This window comes from Lissotriton vulgaris, chromosome 4_1 (genome assembly GCF_964263255.1).
Source record: "Lissotriton vulgaris chromosome 4_1, aLisVul1.2, whole genome shotgun sequence".
Lineage (NCBI taxonomy): Eukaryota > Metazoa > Chordata > Amphibia > Caudata > Salamandridae > Lissotriton > Lissotriton vulgaris.
In genome coordinates this window covers 1,873,020,636-1,873,042,979 of record NC_141691.1, presented here as the reverse complement: position 1 = coordinate 1,873,042,979, position 22,344 = coordinate 1,873,020,636, and the positions used below count along the sequence as shown (strand labels likewise).

General features: G+C 45.4%; 1 protein-coding gene across 1 annotated transcript in view; it reads left to right on the top strand.

The window, feature by feature from the left end:
* Window positions 1-22,344, top strand: part of LOC147724659 (uncharacterized) — a 1,014,146-nt gene that overhangs the window by 799,187 nt on the left and 192,615 nt on the right. Inside the window, exon 19 of the mRNA XM_086918077.1 lies at window positions 21,049-21,191. Within this exon, the coding sequence (XP_086774203.1) occupies window positions 21,049-21,191 (143 nt within the window). The remainder of the gene's footprint in view (window positions 1-21,048; window positions 21,192-22,344) is intronic.

The window sequence follows — 22,344 nt, the reverse complement described above, 5'->3', positions numbered from 1 at the left end:
GGAAACTATAGAAATGTAAGCAAATTACCATTATTATACAGTGTGAAACAAGCACGTGGGTACAAATTAGGGCAACCCTGGACCCGTTTGATCTTTTGAATGAATACGCGCATTTTGAAAATGTGCATAAGAAACCCTCATAGATGGTTATCTACAGTGTTTTAACCTGCAGAGTCACTTCTTGTGAACATTGACATCCTAGGGAGGATAAAATGATGACAGGTCTATGGACATAAGAGGACTTTGGCACAAATTGGGATTTATGTATCCGCTGCGCTCTCAGCAGAGGAAAGACGGGCAAACATTTGTGTTCATTAGCAAAACGCCTCGGCAGTTCATTTTGAGAACACCTTCTGTTTATGATAAAAAAAAAACGAAACCTTTTTGTCTCCTATTCATTTAACAGCATGCAGAGTGAGTTTATGGGATTATAATTTCTAGTCTGGCTGCCGGAGATGCAGAGATCCTTCTCCCACGTTGCACCCTGAATTCAGGCGCCGGCCCAGGAAGCGCCATCTTCCCCCCACCTCTCACCCTGCACGCGGGTGCTGTTCCAGGCCGATGCACATCTCCGGCTGAATGCATATGCTGTTCCACGTCACTGCACATCTCATGCAGAATGCATATGCTGCTCAGGTCGGTGCTGGTGGTGTGTGCATGCTTTATGAGGGCAGCTCGCCTTGCAGTTTTCTGCTTGGTCGTGTGTCGGGGGGGGTATGAGCTTGTCTTAGTCAAACAAAACCAACCTTACACCTCCAATAACATAAGTCAAAGTGTCTCTCCAAGGTCATGGTGTGAAATCTGTACACTCTATTGCTTTAGTCTGCCCACAGTTATCTGTTGTTCTCCTTAAGGGCGGAGGAATGGAGCATTGGGTGGGCGGGGCTCTTTTTTTTTGTGGTTACATTTGTTTTAATTTCAGTCATTTTTTATTGAAAAAAATATATATTTACATGGAGCATTACATATACATGGGAGGAAGAAGAGAAAAAGAAGGGAAAGAAAAGAGAAACGCCCCTGGGGGGTCCGGGCGGGGCTCTTTAATCCGTATTTATAAAGCACGGACTACTCACCCTTCCGAGTCTCAAGGCGCTGGGGGCCGTTGTGGAAATTAAGTGAGCTATTGCCCAGAGTCACATAATGCTGAGCTGATCTGCACCGTGAGCCCTGTGGGCCGAAGTCAACTGCCCTGGCCGCTGCACCACACCTCTCCACTTGCACCACACCTCTTTGAAAGTCCTTGAGAAAATAGGACCAGAAAAAATATAGGCTACTATCTAGGTTAGGCCATTGTCAGCTCTGTGTCGCCCATGCCTTCTTATGTATGGAAGGGCTATTGCCCAAAGAAAGAACTGTGTGGAAAATAGCCTATACCATAGTGTGCCCACCATTGTAATGTGGGACAGAACTGAGCGAAAACAAGCAGATTGCATTCACCAAACATTTTATAATTAAGAGGCATATTCATGAGATGTTTACAAAATGTGCACATTATGATTAACAGAGAAATGATGTCGGCAGATTATCACTCAAGTCCATTCAGTTTTGATTCACTATACAGTGCTTTTAGCATCAAATCCATGCAGCATTGTGGATTATAGTTCAAAAGACTACTGTTTAAAAGAGGAATGTGGGCTAATGTAAGCCAAACCAGAAACATCTCCTTTACTGCCGCCTAAACGCCAATCATCCCTTTTGCCGTTCTCCACACACAGTATCGCACAGGTCTCAAACCAGCAGGAACAATCAACTTGTCGAACCTCCTGGTAGAGGAATGCACAGCGTAAAGGCAACATCGGGACCCTGTCACCTGGCATCACCACAATGACCAACACGTCTGTCCAAAGATGTAAAGCCCCATGGATGTTCATAAGCTCAATCACAAACCCTTTGCTGAAAGAGTTGACTGTGCAGCGGAACCTTAGCAAACTACTAGCACAGCCACAGCCTTCTCGTCTCAACTAGGATTACGGTGGAGAACACACAAAGCGCTAACTGTGAATAACAAATGCCTGTCCTTCATTTCTCCATGAGTTTTACCTCGATAAAAAGATATGTAAGATGAGCAAGAATTGAATTTCCTATGTGCATGTATGTGCACGTGAAATGATTGATTATTCATTGATTAATCCTATTATTTGCTGAGTTGAGTAAAACTGGTGAAATCAAGTGTCCATCAAAAGTTGTTGTCCTATTTTAGTCAACACCACTTCACAGTCATGGGGAAATGCGGCAAATTGAGCAGACCTCTTACAAGCTGTATGTGGAAGAGCCAGGGTATGATGCAGCAAACTATGAAAGGGAAAACAGAAGTAAGGGAAGTGTAAGATTGCTAGATCCCTGCTCATACATACAACTGGCTAGCTTTTCTAAAATACAAAAGCGTTCTTCCTAGGTGCTATTGCTGTCAGAATCAGCCCAATCAGATAAGAGGAAGTGTCCCTATGCAAATTCGAGAACATGCTTTTTTCGGAGATGAAGATTAAAATGATCTAACAGTGTCTGTAAAGCTGAAGTGAGTTGATAAAACATCTACAATCCCCAGTTGGCTCAACATATGAAAGGTATTTCTCTAATCCTTACAGTGTTTGTAACTGCTTGTTGGAACTGGCCCTTTTTGCAGGGTTATCTCCAAACTTTTTGCCTTCCTCTTGTATTTTTTCTTATCTGTTGTTGGTTTTATGACTCTAGGCACTTTACCACTGCTGTTCAGTGCTAAAGTGCATATGCTCTCTCTTATAAACTTGGTAAGATTGTTCTACACCTGTTTGGCATTATTAATTTACCTTCAGGTCCCTTGTACAGTGGTATCCTGTATACCCGGGGCCTGTACATTAAATGCTACTAGTGGGCTTGCAGCGCTGCTTGCATACTTCACTGAAGTAGCCTCTCAAACCTGTCTATAGGCCTCTGCCGCTGCAAGGCCTGCGTGAGCAGTTTACTGAGCACTGACGTGACCTGTTCAGTGGTTGCCGCGTCTGAAACTCCCCTTTTACTAAGGTAGGCCCTAGCTAGCCATATGGTCAGGGTGCTGTGTAGGTAAAAGGTAAGACATGTGATTTAACTGTGTGGCATGTCCTGGAAGTGATAAACAGCCTATTTGGTTTCTCACTGTTGTGAGGCTGCCCTCTCCTAGGTTTGCATTGGGGATTTCCCTGATATATGTTTCAGTGGTAATTTCTAATATGAGAGGGGTAGCATGACCGTGATTGGTATTTTTGGAATAGTAGTAATACATCCTGCTTATTGATGAACGCAGATTTGTTATTACTATTTTAGAAATGCAACTTTTATAAGCATGCATTTCTGTGTGCTTATGACTTTGTGCCCTCCCTGGATGTGTATTCACTGCCTGGTTTACACTGACAGGAGAAGGGGCTGTGCATTCACTCTAGACAGTCACAAGTGGGGTTGAGGTGAGTCCTGCCTTTCCTGGGCGACTCATTGCTGGGCTGAATTGACCTTGGCTGCATTTAGATGGGTGGGAGGAGTTTCCCTTGCACTTGAATAGGCCTGGTCTGAATTTAGGGTGGTGGGAGGAGTTGCACCTGCACACAAATAGGGAAGTGCCTGACTTTCCCAATGCTGTCTCCCCCCCTGTAGTGTGTCTAGGGCCAGGGTTTGGGACGTGAATAAGGGTGTTGTACACTTCTGAAAAGTGTGCGAAGTGCCCCAGAACAAATAATTTTGCACTATAAGTGCCGGGGCTGTGACCCCCATGAAAAAAAGACACTGTGTGGACTGCACCTGGCCAGAGGACTGTCAGGATGAACAACTATTGGACTGGATTGCTGAAGGGCTGACCTGCTGCCTGTTGAGCTAAGGGAAGGACTGCCACTCTGGCTACAGAAACCCTTATGCTGGCCTGTCTGCCTGCGCCCTGTTGCTGGTGCTACCAGTGTTTTTCCTCTAAGAAGCGTGTTTGATCACTTTTGTTCTCAGCCCAAAGAAGTGTGAGCGCAGTGTTTGTCACCCTTCTATTTTTGAAAGCCAATTACGTGTTGAGCGCTTTTGTGGTGGGGCACCAGTGTGTGCTTTTGGCCAGTGTTTGGGAATAGCTGTGTGTGCCCTGAAAGGCGCTCCCCCTTCCTTGATTCTGACCACAAAAAGGGAAATGCGTTGAAGGAGCATCCTAATTTTCCTTTTTAGGTTTTGCCTGGCGAAAGCTGCGCTCTGCGCAGCTTTTTCGCGCAGGCGAAAACCTAATGAGTACTGTAGTGTGGTTTGGAACGGCCCCCGTCATTTATTGGCTAGCTCCATAAATGGAGCCTAGCCATTGGACGATGGGCCTGTCCGTCAATGCAGGACCAGATTCGGGGGCGTTCCCGAAATTTTTTGGCTTTTGGCGACGTCACGCGACGTCAGCCAAAAGCCGGGAACGCCCCCGAATCTGTTCCGGCATTGAGCCGGCACCAGCCTTTCTGACCTTCTCGGTTTCTTCCCTCAGGCTCGGACGGGAATAATTATCCCTCCCCTCCACTCCTCTTTACACCCACTCACTCCCCTCCTCCGAATTCCGCCGCCGCCCCCTCCTCCACGCAGCCGATTCTACCCCTTCCCGCCCCCTCCCGCCCCCTGCCGATTCTACCCCTTCCCGCCCCCTGCTTCCACCCTGTATGAAAACGTACTCCCTGGTGGGTGGCGCGGCTGGGGGTGGCTCTGTCGGGGGTGCCCGCCTTTCACTCCTCCTACGGCTCCTCCCCACTCCTTCCCCGCCCCCGGAGCCCGGACACAGACACAGCGCGGCGGCCGCACTCCACCCGGACCCGGCTCCGGCTCCTGGCCCCCTCACCCTACCGAAACGGCTCCAGCAGGTTTCCGGGGCCCAACACCCCCGTCCAGCAGGTAAGAACGGCACCCCGGGAGGGAGGCGGGGAAGCGGCAGAGTGGCCTACTCGAGGCCCCGGCTGCGGCCTGTTCCGGCCTTTGTGCCCCTCCAGCCGGGGCCTCAGTTGGGGACGGGGTGCAGCAGGCAGGGGGCTGAGGAGGGGCAGAGAGAGGGGAGGTGGAGGAAGGCCGCCGTTTGTATACGAAGTGAATGGAGGATGGGGAAATCAAACCGTGGGTACGATGAGGGGCTGTCAGGGAAAATCATAATGTTGGGCACACCCACTGGTATTATGTTTGTAAACAGAAATAAAAATCAAAAATACTGATGTAAATCACATTGACCCCGCTCTTCAGAAGTCGTGCAGCTTGAGAGATTTGCACAGCGCAGGGGTAAGAACTTGTAAATGCCAAACTTCAGCCTTTTCACTGTGGGGCCAAGTAGACACCCTTGCTCGCAAAAATCGGACTGAGATGCGCATAAGCGTCGCACAGCCCTTAACGGAGTGCGACTGATGATTTGACTGGCACACCGGGAGCTAGACATGACGGCACACGCGCTTGTCCCCTTCTCGGTAAGGACGGCGTGCTTTGGAAGCGCGGCCCGCGTCGATCACTTTACACACGCACAAAATGGGGCTGCAGGGGGTTCCCGCCCAATGTCGCCCCCCTCGAGTGGATCAGCAGCGTGAAACCAACTGCTTGCTTAGCACTACAGCTTCAAAGTGAACATTTTCCTTTGATAGTTGGCGATGTTAAACATTTGCTCGGTGTCACGCTAGCAGATAAACACGTTTCATCTTTCAGCATCCATCCCGGTTATCACAAAGCTCAATTATTCGATTAACGTCAACACGTGAAGGCCGCGCTACACATGAAATATCGATATACTGGGTAGCAGAAGCGCTGCTTCTTGACTGCTGCACTTGAGGATCCAATGGCAAAGGAGATGTAACATGTTCGACTGACGTCAAAAGCCCTTACTAAATAGTCTGAAATACACACCATTTCTTTTTATTAATCACATATCCACTGGAATCAATTATAATAAGGTAGTGTAAGTCGTATGCATTGCACATAAGGCAATCATCATGAGCCCAGGCTCCTACAAGTAAAGCTCATATGTCTGTAGCAGGAGATCCCACAGTGATACAGACTGGTTTCACAATCACTAGGATCACATCAGAAAAAAATATTTAGGTGGTATTTCTTTCTGTTAAAATTGCTGAACTCTGGGACGTGCTTTCTGCAAAAATCATTGAAACCCTGTAGTCTAGGGGGAGACCCCTACAGCTCTGCTGGGGCCTAACTGCTCTGCTGGCCGTGGGGTGCGTTGCTATCTTGCTCCTAGGCGGCCTTCTCAGACAAAGCGGGCACTGGCTATTTCCGACTGCCCTTCCTGGTGCCTGCTCTGCGCCTTGTTGCCTACCTACACAGTGGAGACTGTCCGGTCGCTGGATCCCTGGGAGCTGTGCTCAATGGCCCATGACCAGAAATGTACTGCCACTGGACTCTGGCCACGCAGAAAAGCCCCTCCCCACCATCCTTACTTGCCGCACCGCCTGGCCTTCTCCAGTCATTCCTGTGTGGGGGGGGGGGGCTCGCAGTGTGCGGGGGGGGCTCGCAGTGTGTGGGGGGGCTCGCAGTGTGGGGGGGGGCTCGCAGTGTGTGGGGGGGCTCGCAGTGTGTGGGGGGGGGCTCGCAGTGAGTGGGGGGGCTCGCAGTGTGTTTTGGGGGGCTCGCAGTGTGTCTGGGGGGCTCTGTGTGGGGGGGCTCTGTGTGGCTGTGTGTGTGGGGGGCTCTGTGTGGGTGTGTGTGTGGAGGGCTCTGTGTGGGTGTTTGTGTGTGGCATTTGCGAGAGATTAAGCTATTGGCATTGTAAATGACAATGCCATTTATATATGTTGAAAAAACATAAATAAAAATAATGTCAAGAGCAATGCCAATAGCTCTAACTTTAACAAAGGCAAAACCATTGCATTGTAAATGCTTGTTACTTATCTGCTGTACGGTCTGAGGAGTTGGCGGTGTGACTGCCCGGAGACCCGGTTGCTAAGCAACGACAGAGGGAGCAGCTCCAGAGGACCTCCTCATGGCCGGCGTTAGGGCAGTGCGACTGGTGCAACTGCACTTGGCGCTGACCTGCGGAGGGGGCCCTGTGACCTCAAGGGGGCGCTGTGTTCAGCAATATCTTATGATAGGAGAGATGAGAGGCACTTTTGCAGGTGGTAGTGAGAGAATCCAAGGATGCGGTCATGGCACGTGGGGGTGCCAAAAGTGATTGTCGCACTAGGCGCCACCAGCGCTAAAGCCGACCCTGGACCTCCTCTTCCGGAAGCCAGTTTTCCCTGTGGGCTGGGACCCGTCACTGGAGGAGATTCCCCCAACGAGAGAGAGGAGAGGCGAGCCTTTGCTCCATGCCTCTCTGATGGAGAGTCACCTGACCGGACTTTGAGTTGGTCATTTCCCAACTGAGGATTAATGTCCTTTTTTATGACCTTAATGATAAATTACATTTTCTTATTTAAAAAATATTATATATTATTTCACAGTTCTTGTAATGGTTCTTCCTTTTACTTTACACAATTTTGATTATCCAGCTCTTTCACTATCTCAAATACGTTTTTTGATCTATTTGCAGCTTCATTGATGGTCCTAGTAGAGTAGCTTTCTTTAGCTTTTCTGATTTTCTTTTCTAATTATTTAGTGCAGTTTTTAACTTTAACTTATCCTTTTCTGAATAGGTCCTATGCCATTGCCTTTCTAGCTTCCTACAGTTGTTTTTCTTTCCTTCAATGTTTCTGTAAACTAATGTGCTGAAAGTCTTAATTTCAGCATCAAAGATTTTACCTGTATTAGTTTATCTAATGTGTCTCAAATAAATGTGGGTAAGCATGGGTCAGCATCTTGCACTGGCATCTCTTCTGGATTGGAAGCCAGTGGGTTGTCTTGAGATGGGGTGCAATCCGGGTCCTTCTGGGAGGTCAAGGATGAGTCTTCAGGAGGTGTGCAGTGATTCCTACGTAGGGTGTGTTTCCATAGTCCAGTCTGCTGGTGACGAGATGTGATGGTCCTTCTGGTGTTGAGTGGGAGCTATAAACAACAAACCATGAGAGAAGGGTCTGAGGAATGTTTAGAGACCAGCCTCAGTTAGATTCCTCCTAACTCATATGCATACAACTATAAAACCTAGGGGTCTGAAAAAAAGGGGTATTATTAACAGCCTTTACGTCTTTAACTGGAGGTCTAGATTAGTACAACCAGATACAGCCAAGACTGAATTGTTCTGGCTCAGAATAAGGAATATCAAATAGGTGGGCCACCAATGATTGTGAAGGAAACACATTAATTTAGGATTCCCATCAAACAATTGTATGATCAATATTATCACTTGGTAATCCTGTTAGGGTCGCAAGTCTCTAGATCATTGAGACTGGGATCGTACCCTGAGTTCAGAAATGGGATTCCGACCCACAATCATTTTAGGACAATGTGACTCTGATCTTGAGGGAATCAAGTGCAGTGCAGAAAAATTATAAAAGTGGTGAGACTAAAATAGGATAGGGAACTGCAAGAGGGATTATTTTTATTTTAGAAAGAAGCAGCCTCTTCCTGTTAAAACCAAGAACAGTGCAGTAATAAATGTTTTTTTGCAGTTTTAACCAAATAGCTGCAAAGGGGCCAACATGTTTCAGCCTAATGGGAAAGATGCCCTAGGCTTTCTTCAGGGCCTCTGTTCTAACTTGTAAATGCTACTGCAAGTGAAGTTTAAAGTGTTAAAGTAGTTCCATAAAGTGTTAACAAAAAATGATATTGTTTTCCATCGTCTGTTTTACTTCACCGTGTCATCTGGTGTCAACTGACATCTGAAATAACAAACAAATGGTAACCCTACCATTAGAGTCCTCCTTTTATCTGTTATACTATCCAGGAGTCATTGCAAGCGCTCTTTAGAACAGTGGTTTCCTCACCCAGTATGTCAGGGGAACAGACATCACCTCTCCTGGACCTGGCTCAGGAATAGTGAGACCCCGCTCTGTGAAGGCACGAAGAACCTGGGCTTAAAGGACAGCAGAGAGAATGCCTAGAACTATACTGCTCAGTCCTCCAGATTAGTCTGCTCAGGCACATGCTAGCCTCTCAGAGACATACTTGGTCTCTTAGCTCCCACTCAAAAAGGCTGAACTCACTTAAGTGCCTGCTCCTATTCTCTAGCTATTGTGGTGCGTTGTTGTAGCAATTGCTTAGGCAGTTCATCAATCAGTATCTCTGCCTATCCCATCCATACAGAACTTATTTTTAAAAAAAAGGGGGGGATTGTTTTACTGGTTAGACATCTATATAGCGAATAATCTAGCCCATACCATCTAGAGAAAACCTAAAAGAGGTTACTGGTTAGACCTCTTTATAGCAAGTAATCTGCAAGGTAAAGGCTGTCCTTGTGGTGCTTAACAAGGAGGATAGTCTTAGATGTTCGTTTGTCTAATCCTCAAGATCAGAGTCACATGGTCCTAAAATGATTGTGGGTCGGAATCCCATTTCTGAATTCAGGGTACGATCCCAGTCTCAATGATCTAGAGACTTGCGACCCTAACAGGATTACCAAGTGATAATATTGATCATACAATTGTTTGATGGGAATCCTAAATTAATGTGTTTCCTTCACAATCATTGGTGGCCCACCTATTTGATATTCCTTATTCTGAGCCAGAACAATTCAGTCTTGGCTGTATCTGGTTGTACTAATCTAGACCTCCAGTTAAAGACGTAAAGGCTGTTAATAATACCCCTTTTTTTCAGACCCCTAGGTTTTATAGTTGAGTGGGAGCTACCTGAGCATGCAAAGGGTGTGAAAGCAGGCAGATGAGACTGCGTTGACTAGTTTCTTCATGGCTAGCTTGCTAGCCAGAATGATGTTGAGGTTGCTGGCGTGGTATGTGAAGGTGGAGAGTGGTCCAAGTTCCACGGGCCGCCATACGTCGTTTCATGTCGAGGTGTTGTTCCTAAAGAGGAGGACTTCTGTCTTGTCCTTGTTGGGTTTGAGACAGTTGTCCTTCATCCAGTTTGTGACATTTATCATGTATCTTTGGAAGATGTCTTTGGTAGTGGAGGAGTCCTTGGACAGTGAAAGGATGACCTGAGTGTCGTCAGCATAGGGGAGGATGTTGAGTCTGTGCAATCTGAAGATGTCAGCCAGGGGGGTCATGTAGGTGCCGAAGAGGGTGGGGTTGATGGACGATTCCTGGTGGACTCCACATATGATCTTCTTGGGCTCCGAAGTGAACCGTCGGAGACGGTTCCTTTGGGTTCTACCAGTGATATACAAGGGCCTCCCCCTGGATCCCGATGTGGTGCAATCTGTTGATCAGGATTTGGTGGGAGACGGTGGCAAATGCGGTGGACAGATCGAAAAGGATGAGGGCCGCCATTTCTCTGCGGTCCAGGAGGGCTCTGATGTCATTGATGGCTGCGATCAGTGCGGTCTTGGTGTTGTGGTTAGCTTGAAATCCGGATTGGGAGGGGTCCAGGAGGTTGTTGTCTTCTGGGTGTTGGGTGAGTTGCTGATTGATGGTTTTCTCAAGGACTTTTGCTGGATAGGGAAGCAGAGAGATGGGTCAGTAGTTCTTTGATTCAGCTGATATTTTTTTCAGGAAGGGCCTCACTTTCGCGCATTTCCAGCAGTCAGGGAGATTTTACCAGTATTAATTTATCTAATGTGTCTAAAATAAATGTGGGTAAGCATGGGTCAGCATCTTGCACTGGCATCTCTTTGGGATTGGGAGCCAGTGGGTTGTCTTGAGATGGGGTGGAATCCGGGTCCTTCTGGGAGGTCAAGGATGAGTCTTCAAGAGGTGTGCAGTGATTCCTGCGTAGAGTGTGTTTCTATAGTCCAGTCTGCTGGTGACAAGGGCCTATGTGATGGTCCTTCTGGTGTTGAGTGGGAGCTACCTGAGCATGCAAAGGGTGTGAAAGCAGGCAGATGAGACTGTGTTGACTAGTTTCTTCATGGCTAGCTTGCTAGCCAGAATGATGTTGAGGTTGCTGGCGTGGTATGTTAAGGTGGAGAGTGGTCCAAGTTCCACGGGCCACCATACGTCGTTTCATGTTGAGGTGTTGTTCCTAAAGAGGAGGACTTCTGTCTTGTCCTTGTTGGGTTTGAGACAGTTGTCCTTCATCCAGTTTGTGACGTTTATCATGTATCTTTGGAAGATGTCTTTGGTAGTGGAGGTGTCCTTGGACAGTGAAAGGATGACCTGAGTGTCGTTAGCATAGGGGAGGATGTTGAGTCTGTGCAATCTGAAGATGTCAGCCAGGGGGGTCATGTAGGTGCCGAAGAGGGTGGGGTTGATGGACGATCCCTGGGGGACTCCACAGATGATCTTCTTGGGCTCCAACGTGAACAGTCGGAGACTGTTCCTTTGGGTTCTACCAGTGAGATACGAGGGCCTCCCCCTGGATCCCGATGTAGTGGAATCTGTTGATAAGGATTTGGTGGGAGACGGTGTCAAATGCGGTGGACAGATCGAAAAGGATGAGGGCCGCCATTTCTCTGCGGTCCAGGAGGGCTCCGATGTCATTGATGGCTGCGATCAGTGCGGTCTTGGTGTTGTGGTTAGCTTGAAATCCGGATTGGGAGGGGTCCAGGAGGTTGTTGTCTTCTGGGTGTTGGGTGAGTTGCTGATTGATGGTTTTCTCAAGGACTTTTGCTGGATAGGGAAGCAGAGAGATGGGTCAGTAGTTCTTTGGTTCAGCTGATATTTATTTCAGGAAGGGCCTCACTTTCGCGCATTTCCAGCTGTCAGGGAAGTCAGCCATGGTGAAGGAGGTGTTCAGGACTTTCCTGAGCTTGTTGCCAATTGTCTTGCTTCCAAGGTTGAAGACGTGGTAGGTGAAGGAGTCCATGGGTGTTCATGATGGGGATAGTGCCTTGCCTGGTTAGGACGACCTAGTGGATGAACAAGTCTTTGGGCTTTGTGTCCGTGAGCTGATTGGTGCTGTCAATGGTGAAGATTTGGAGTTTGAAGTTTTGATAGATAGCCGAGATCTTGTCATGGAAGAAGTCAGCAAGGTTGTTGCACAGTTCCAGGGAGGGTGTGCTGTTGTTCTCAGTGCTGCAGGATTGGGGAACTCCTACATGATGCCGAAGAGTTTATTGCTGTGGTTTGTGCCGGCTTCAATTCGATCAGTATCAGGAAGTCCCTATCAAGGAAGAGGGAATACCAGAGATGGAGGACAAAGACTGCATTCCGTCTTACATCTCTACCCACCTTTACTTGCAGCCCATGTGGAATGCAGTGGCGGACGTACCTTCGATCGGCACAGGAGACGAGAATGAGTGCGGGCCCTTTAATTCTACCTGTGTTGCAGCCCACGGGGGAAGTCATGTGGGATATAAGGAAGCATTTCCAAGGGAAGACGGACATGAGACAGCGCAGGAGGATGAGCAAGGAACAAGGAGGAGAGGCGGTTCGCGTATTTAGGAGTGCCCCGTTGGAAGGAAGAAAAACGATGAGTGGTGACCGGGTGTTCCACCCGGCGAAGCAGACGAGGGAGTTCAGCTGCCCCAGAGACGAGCGGAAGAGTCCTGGAGGGTTGTGGCTCTTTCAGGTGCATGGGCATTTACGAGCTACCTATGAGGTGAGGTGGATGGGGGAACGAGTGGGAAAGGGGGAACGAGGGGAAGGATGCAAGCCTGAAGCAAAGCGTTCTTTTGAAAACGAGCTCATAACTTTTTACTTTTTGCCTTCTTATTGCATCCCAACCACCACCCCCCGATCACTTTTTGGGCTGGTCTATTCCTATTTCTTTTCTTGGTTTTGGTGATCCCTCACACCCTTCCACCCTTCCCTGAACATTACTGACAAAACCCAGAAACACTTACCCGAGCCTTTCCTCTCTCTGAGGGAGGTTGCCGGCCAGGAACATGACGCCCAAGGGACTGCCATATAAGACCCTGAATAAGAAGACAGAGATAAGAAGAGAAAGCCTTACAGAACCTGTTTTGGCACTTTATTCATTCCAAATAAAGAAGAGTAAAGCACCCATTGTACTCTGTATAAGTCTTTTCAGGTTCCTGCACAGTGAAATATCTGGCATTCACCTAGGGCATTCTTCTTAGTTTCTTTCAGGAGGCGGTGCAACAGGTTGAAGGTGTGAAGTCATACTTCATAGTTTTCTTAATTGTGTCCAAATGTCCAATATTCGGAATTACTCTAAGCCAGACGTGAGATGCTACCTGTACTAGGAATACATGAACACTGTCCTTCACCAATGGGACTTCATCAGTCGTATGAATATTGGACATTTGGACACAATTAAGAATACTCTGGAAGTATGACTTCTACAAGGATTACTATGGACTCTTCCTGTTGGGTTTACAAATAAATTATGGATGAACTACAGATGCAGCAGTATAGTATGCAAAATTAGGAAGGTTTTTTAATAGAGCCTTGAAGAAGTCTGTGAGGAAGAAACGCATTGGCTACAGTTTTAAGTCCATTATCAAAGGAAGGAAATGAATAAAGAATTTTCAACAACATACGTCTAAAGTTTATTGTATATTGCAAAGAATATGTATTGTATGTGCTGATTATTTGTGAGAATGTTTGCTGAACTCCTATTCAAATACAAGTGACAAGCTTTGTCTAAGTTTAGGGTGCGGAACCGCTAAAAATCTACTAAAATGTTGGAGTTTTCTCCATTAGAAGTTTAAAGGGGGACTTTACTCCTTACATCCTGCATCTAAAGGTTCCCAAGGGCAAGTTTGGACTTGCCTCCTGTTGCTGAAGTCTCAGGGACAACAAAGACTTCACCTGCATCTTGCTATCAGCACTTTGGCTCCTCTGCTGTGAGTCCTGCTCTGCCAAGTGGTGCCAAATCAAGTCCTGGGCCCTTGGAAGTGAGTTCCTGCATCCAAGAAACCCATGCATTGACTCCAAAGCGTCACTTTGAAACAAGTGCTTCCCTGGGAAATCAACACATTGTCGCTGCCTGCACCGAAACTGTGTTCTCCACCCACCGAAGTCTGTGACACACCGTTCCAACTCCAACGCAGTCCCAGACCAACGTGGCTGCAAAAGAAGCAGGGCCTTCAGTCTAGCGCTTCTACATCAACACTGAGAAATTGACACAGCGCACTCTGAACATCGATGTTGCACCGTCTTCTGGATCCAAGGCCTTGCACCATCAACTGACGCATCACCTCCTCTATGCCCCGCATCATCTCCGAGCATCAAACCATGAATGACCTTGCAACGCCTTTTGGGACCAACACATCATCTGCATTCACGACGCCTCATCTCACCTCCACTGCACCTTGCATAGTCTTCAATTTCCGATCCATCCAAGGTACTGTCAGCAGGGCTGCATGACTCCTGTATCTGGCCTGTAATACCTCATGGTTGTATCACAAGCTAGTTTGAATGAGAGGCAACATATAGAGAACAGAAAAAAGTGTAAGCATTCAATGATATGGCATATTCAGATGCTGTTTTTCATCTTTTATTTTCAGCAATGTAAAGTACATAGACGACGAAACCAGCCAACGGGTTTCACCCAAACATGGGCTTCTTCAGGGAAAAAGAAAATATTTAGGCGATGAAATGATCCTTCACATGTAGCCAATGAGGCAGCGAGAACTGTTATTTCTGAGTGGAGAATAGCAAAGCTCTCAAGTAGATGGGGGATTCGCACCTGAGTAACCCCGAATCCCATAGAAACCGCGTTGTGTCCTTGTGAGCCGTGCCCGGAGGCCGTCTGTCAGGCAGCAGAATTAGGCACATAATCGTCTAGAACCCAGCTGCTTGGTGCTACCTAAATTCACCTCATGGTTGTACTGAACTTTTGGATTTGTCCCGGTCAAGTGCGACCAGATCTTGTTTTACTCAGATAAATATTGGATATTTTTCTAAACTGGTGTGGAATACATTTGTGGTATTTTCACTATGTTTCCGTGTGTGTGTGTGTGTGTGTACACAAATACTTTACACATTGCCTCTTTATTTTAGCTTGACTGCTTTGTGCCAAGCTGTCAGAGGGTGAGCACAGGAAAACGTTTAGTGTGTACTCTACTTACCCTGAATAGGATTGTGGTTCCAGCAGCATGTGAGATGGGACCCCTCAAAAAAGGTTAAGTCGTGGCCACGGAACAGAGGGGAAGGCTAACAAATCTTTGTAGAGAGGTTGTTCCAACAATGGCCCTAATTATCCAAAAGTGATGTACATCCTATTACTTCAAAACAGGTGACAGAAGTATAAAAAACAAGTTATCATTTTTATTACTATTTTATTCGTGTTTATTATATTTTTTTCTTTTCTTTTATTCGATATAATATTATATCGAATAAAAGAAAAGAAAAAAATGGAACAACCTCTCTACTAGGATTGTGGTTCCTGCTTAGACAGGGTGCATACCTCTCCAACCAAAAACTCAATTTCTAACATTCCTTACCCTGTCCTAGACCCCTTCTAACCCCTAATAAATTCCCTCCCATTTAGTAGTAAATATTCCCCCTTTTACAGACACTCCTTTTGGTATCTCTCACATTTACTACAAAAACGTATATGTAGTGTGTGGAGACTTCAACAAACAGGCGAAGAACTCCCCCTAAAAGAAAAATAGGAGAAGAGGATGTCTCTGCATGTAAGTTTTTGAATATACTATGTAAGTTTTTGAATAACATTTTGTATTACGTGACTAATACTAGACGTAGTACTAAGTGTAATTTATGTAATCTCTTTTTTTTTACCCTTGCTGCATCTAGTTGATGTTTTCTGCTCAATGCCCAAAAACAGTCATGCACCTTTGAAAGACCAAGCCCAATGTAGATTCTCAGTTAAATGATTCAACGCCTCAGGTCAATATGAAATCATGAGTGTAAGATTAAAATGAAAAATCTTTAGGCCATTTGAGGTTGCTGTTATAGATATTCCCCTTAATTGAGTTTTAAACGCATTTTGTTTTTCTCCTTTCATGCTTTTTGGTGTGCTGTGTTTGAGTTTATGCTATGCTTCTTGAAGTATTTGTGTCCTTGGATAACAAAGGAGGGCTTAAGTTGGTAACTAACAGGATAACATGTGAACCATTGTTACCGCTGTGAAAGGCTCTTTCCTTGCAGGAATAGGGGTATGGGTGCCCTGATGTGCAGCGAATCACCGAAGTGTGGCCTTTAGCAATGGCAGGCAAGTACTGATTCTCATTTGCGCTCTGGTTGCGGGGGGGGGGGGGGGGGGGAGCCATGTTTATGGGTTGGGGGAAGGCGCTGGCACCAGTTCCTCTGCCTGACTCTGTCATCCATCTGTCATGGCTGCAGGGCTTTCAAACTAGATCACAGCGATTGAAACAACAAGCATTGAGACATTGGAATCCCGACTAGAGACAGTCCGGAGGAAAGTATAAACGTAAATCTTATCACTAGTAGAATAACAAATCTACCTGTATGCAGGGGCAGGTACTCACAATAGTACTCAAAGAAAAGACAGAATAGGAGATATTTTCCTTCTACTCCTCATCTGGTGAGGATATGATACAATTTTCTAATGCAGATTTAACTACCATGGTGGAAGAGGCCGAGAAAAGGGTATGTGGAATCGCTCACTTGCTTCCTGGTTTTTCCTTTCTCACTTGGTGTAACAAAATGTGTTCTTGCTTGCAGTTACAGGACAAAAAATATTATTAAATGATTAATTTTCATTGTAACGCGTATCTCACAACTTTTACAACTTTGTTAATAATAATTAAATTCTGTATCAGAATGCTTAATACCTACATTTTCCTGGCAAATAAGATGGTAAGTGCCATTATAACAATTACTACAGTTTATGTAAATGGTGAAATATTGATTGACACTTTTGGTGCAAGATTGCTCAAGTAAGAAATTGGGTTATGGGGGTGGGTGGGGTAAGTGGCCACCTCAAGTAATAATCAGAATTCTTGTCAGGATGAACCACTAAAGTCACTATATAAATCTGAGCTCAACCCCCTAGTAGCTATGGCACAGAGGAGACAGACTTAACTTAGAGGCAAAATGAAAAGTATTCATGCAGTACTAAAACTGTAATAAGTAGAAATGCAAACAATAAAAATCCCAAAAAGAATCAGAAAAATAGAGTAGAATTTCATAAACAACATTACACCAAAAATGACAAGAATATAGAGATATTATTTTTTTAAGTTTAAGTAGAAATAGCCCCAAGAAGCACAAAGTGCTAATGATAGACAATGGTTTCAGTAGAAGGGGACATAGGAGCAATTTGATGCTGGTCGGATACACCAACAAGGTTAGCCATGAGGGAAATAAATATATTTCCTTCTGGTGTTAGTCCTTTAAGTCCCACTCCACCAAAGGAGTACAGTTGCAAAGCCCCCAGAGGACCTCAGGGGAAGCACTTAAAGACTCACAAGATGGCAGGCAGAGGCCAACAGGAAAGTCCAGTCCAGATCCAGGTGCAACTGATCAGCTAGATAGATGCTGTTAAAGGCCTCTTGTATCTTGTTGTATCAATGTAGCTTGAACAGGAGGCCAGCCTTATGAACCTTGGAGTCTACTTCTTTGTTCTGGACACAATAGGGAGAGCAGGTCCAGTCTTCTCGACTCTTCTCAGGTCTCTGACAGCAGGCTCAGTCTTCTTCTGATTGTCCACAGTTCATGGAGTGTTCTGGAGCGGGTGCCTTGAGATACCACATTTATGCGAGCGCTATATAAGAACACACATACATACATACATACATGCTTTGCATGGGCTAGTGGGTGGATTGGCCATGGGGTTACCTTAACCAATGGGGTAAAGGTCCCCAGGGCTAAGCCTACCTACTTTGGACATTTTCAAGATTGTTGAACTCTTCAGCCGCACTAAGCTTGTGCTCTGAGCATGTGGGTGCTCTATAGCAATCCTAGGTACTCCATATATAAAACTAAAATCCAGTTTGCAGCAAGTCCTGTACCCACAACAAACTATGAGAAAGAAGTCTGATAGAAGAACATTAAGTGTTTGGTCTCCAGAGAGAGGATACACATGAATTGTTTCAGCCTTTGAAGGGAACCACAAATGTTATTTGCAAACCCAGCAGACAAACAGTATTTGACACTGTAATGTCAAAAAGAGGCGTACTGTGATAGGGGACAAAAGAAGGGTCCTGTCAGTTAACATGTACCTGTGACAGGGGCAGCCTGTTTGTAGTGTGCTCCAAATGTCATTTGAAAAACCCCAGCACACCTGTCAAGCAGGAGGTGACATTCAAGCAGGATTTGACAACTTAATGTAGCAAATGATCCTCCCAATCGCACCCTGCATATTCTGTCAGTTTCAGATGGGTCATCTCTGCCCATTCAAGTTTCCCCTTTTGTTTGCTCCTCCCCTTTTGTTTGCTCCTGGCAGCGAGTTCTGACCTATTTAAATGTCAGCTACTGGCTGGCAGAAGGGGCAGAGCAGAATGCAGATTTAGTTTCCAGGGACTTCAGAAAGGGCAAAGATAACTTTATAAAAGTCATCTTTCCAAATCAGACATTACCAGTGCATTGGGCTTGGAATGAGCATTTCAGAAAGTCCCAAAATGAAATGTGTAGCTTTGCCGTAGCCGGAGATAACATTTATTAAACTTAATATCGTATACCAATGCTGTTCTACGGAACAGCTGACCCCGCTATAGTAAAAATTGCTTTTAGTACCATTTTAGTGTGAGGGCACGTGTAGCATTAAACTTTTACTTGTCCTACTTTCAAATACCATGCACCCTGCAATATGAGCAATGAGGGCTGGTTAGGAGTGATGAATTAATACTTAAAAGGAAGGTTTAGGCTTGTCAAAATGGGTTCATGTTACAGGTCCAATTTATAGTTTTAAAATTGCACAGCCAGGCTACAATGGTAAGCCTGGAGACAGGTTTTACCGTGCTACTGCATTGGGCTGCACAATGAATACTGCAGCCACTAGTAGCATTTAGTTTACACGCCTTGGAGCACTTTGTACCATATATTAGAGACTTATGAGTAAATGAAATGTGCCAATCAGGAGTATACCAATCTTACATTGTTATCAGGAGGAGCACAAGCACTGTACCACTGATTAGCAGGGGTAAGGTGCACAGAGTTCCATAGCCTGCAAAAATAGACTCCAGCAAAAAGGAAAACAAATCTAGGTTGACCCTTTAGAAAGGGCACATTCCCAACAGTTCAAAGTTCCTTTTAAGGGAATCTATGCTAGTGAAGTGTTTATTAAGATAAATCTATTATTTAGAGAGGTAAAACAGGCAATGACCGGTAGGTGACATGAATCTGCATTCGGCATCCAAGTCCTTTTTTACACTCACCCTTAGGATGATGTACTTTGTAGAGAGTCAATGTAGGATGCATTCATTACTTGAATACCCAAACCATGAGTTTTATACTTGTGGTGTAAATGTGCCCTTATGCCAAAACACTACCTAGCAGCCACATTCCTTCTCCATCTCACTAACACTTCATTGTAAGAAGACTTCAGGGTGTCATTATTTTCACTTTTTAAAGAAGTGAAAGCACGACTGTGAGGTCTCCAAACAGGGCTCTGCCACAGTTGGCTAGGACTATAACAAGGAAGCTCAGTAATTTAGATTTCCAGTAAATAGTTGTGTCATGTCTGTAGCCTCTACAAACCACCCTTCCAGGTTTGTATTGTATTTGATTCACTCTGTTTTCTATCAGTTTAGCATATTTTCAAGAACTATAGGGCATAGGTAAGAAAGGATTTTACCATTGAAACCCTGCAATTGACAAAATCACTATTACTATTCATATATACAAAACTATTACTATTTCCTATATACAAAACCAATTTTACAAGTTTGAAAATTACAGTTCAGTCTGCAATGTAACAATGGTTTTCACCTTCAATTCTGGTTGCAAATATTTGAACAGTTACCGACATCTCAAAGGAGGTGGTAGCTGATTTTCAAGGATATGGGGTCTCCATGTGACCTCTTCTGCTCTGTGTATCGTGTTGGCAGCCTTGGGAAATGAAGGCTGTGGTCCATAGGACCCCTGACTACTCCTCCTGATGTTTTCCCAAATTATTTTTTTTCATTTTTCTCAATCGGTTCCTTTAAGAAATCAGGGCTACTTTAAAAAAAGAAAAAAGGTTCTTGTCGGCAAATGCAAACACTGGGATGCTGGTCTTTGGTTCTTTGCTTGACATACTTCTTGTGTGTTGGCAATTGTGACCACCTTAACTCACTTTCATTAGGCAGGTTCTTCTGCGACCCCCGGCAAATGGTGATAGCGCATCATGACCTATTAGGTGGCTTCACAAAATCAAAGGGGCATAAAATCAAGGGCAATATCGCCACTTTTGCAGCACTTTTTTATGAAAAAGCAGTGATATTTTAATCGCCCTATTAACAAGCCTGCGCTAACAGGGATTAGCGCAGGATTATAGGGACTAGCTGTCGCTTTTTTCCCACTTTGTATGTCAGCGATATATATTGCTAATGACATGCAAAGTAGGGGTTCCTGACTAACACGTCATGGAAACACTCGCAGACACAACTTCGCCCTATTATCAACGCGGCCCCAGAACTGCAAAGCAATTAAAAAATGTGCGCTAACCGCGGTTATCGCCGGTAATTAACGTCAGCAAAAATCCTGACTTGCCTATCTGTATCATGGGAGGTGGATTGTACGGCTAAGTCCACATCTCCCTATCAATAAGAATTCCCATATCGCTGCAGGTTTATCGTTGGATTACCAGCAATAATCCTGCATTTCGCCGCTATCGCCGTTTTTTTTATCGCCTTGGAGATATGCGTTGATAATAACGTGATATCTCAGCGATTAAATTCAGCTATAGCCAGTGTTCGCCAAAATCACGCAAAGCGGGGAAATGCGATATTTCACGTTTCCTAAATAATATGCCCCAGAGTTTGATCGCAAAAAGGCGGTGTGCATTTTGAGACCACTTTTTGCAAATGTTCTCAGTACATTTGGGCCATAGTGTGTACCTTGGCAAGTGCTTTTTCCTGACTGAGACGACTATTATGGATGTCATGATCTCTTTTTGCTGTGTACGGAAATGTATCTTTGTTCTTTGCATCTGCAAGTAGCCTTTCAGACATCTGGGCTATGGAAATGTGGAAATGTGATATACTATTTGTTTATAGACTTCTTACCTGCGTAGAGTTGTCTTGCTTTATTTTACTGTTTCCAGGCAACTGCCTTCTCAGCCTCAACAGTAAACTGTTTCTATTTATAGGAAGAGCTGGATGAACTTATGCACTTAGTAAGAGAAAAAGAAGCGAGGAATGAATTGTCAGGCATCCGAGAGAAAGGAAGCGCCCAAGGGAGCAGAGAATCCGGCGAGCCCAAGACATCAAGGAAAGGGAACACAACCCAGAGGTAAAAGAATGAAAACTTAAATCAGTGAAAACTAAAAAGGTACACAATGGTCATCTCATTTAGCACAGGCATTTTGATTTCTCTTTTTACTCTGCTGGTAATTATCCTGTGGCAGCAATAAAAATGCTGATGGTGGCATGCATCTTCTCTATACACTGTGCTGCGGGTTTACCTACATATCAGGTGCTACTAGAGGGTGCAGACAGATTACCGAAGAGACACTAACTCTATAACCTAGCCTTCAAGTGCTTTCCCACTCACGCTGAATGTAGCTGTACACAGACACTGAAAGGGGTTCGATGGCATGGGCGCCTTGGGAAGGGCACTATGCCTTCTTTGCAATACCCGCTTTGAAGTGGATGATGCACTCCAAGACTGCCATTTGCGTGTGAAAATACTCATTTATTGAATGCACAGACTTGAATTATGGCATAAAAACTTCTGTCCATTATCTTAATAAAGTATGGCCTTCAACAATGTTCGAATATATAACCATATCTACAGCATGATTCCACATCACACATATTCCTCTTCTGAACGCTTTCCTGACTCCTCGATGCCTCCTGCTGTGTCCAGGGGTTTTCACAACTCCTTAAAGTAGCACAAGGTCTAGGTTTTGACACCAGTTTCTGCACTATGGCACACAACAACCTGTGGGCGGTAAGAGGTGCGGCCAACTTCTCTCCAATCCTGTAACTACAAAGGCCCCTTTCCTACCAGGCCACACTAAAGTGGTGTTTTCTGGGAGACATGCCCCCCCCCCCCCCAAGTGCAATAATTAAAAGATGGCCCCCAGGTGGCCTTTTTAAGCATTATTTCCCACCCAGGTCCGGTATGAATCATTTCTAAATTAATGTTGCCCCAGTACTGTGAAACGTTCAGCTTGCGGATGAAATATTGGTTACAGGACTAGCACACAATGGTAATGATCTCAAAGTGGGCTGGCATTTATTTTTGACACATGCCCCATGTGGCCTTTCGCCAGTCCATTTGAAGTGGCAAGCCTATTGCACCTGCATGTTTGGGGTCTATCATGCCCTAAAGCCCTCATGGAAAGGGGAGGCTGCCCGCTTCTCCAAAACCCTCTTGGAGAGGACCACATACACTGAGATGGAAACATTACTCCCCTCATAAACAACTGAAGAGATGTAAA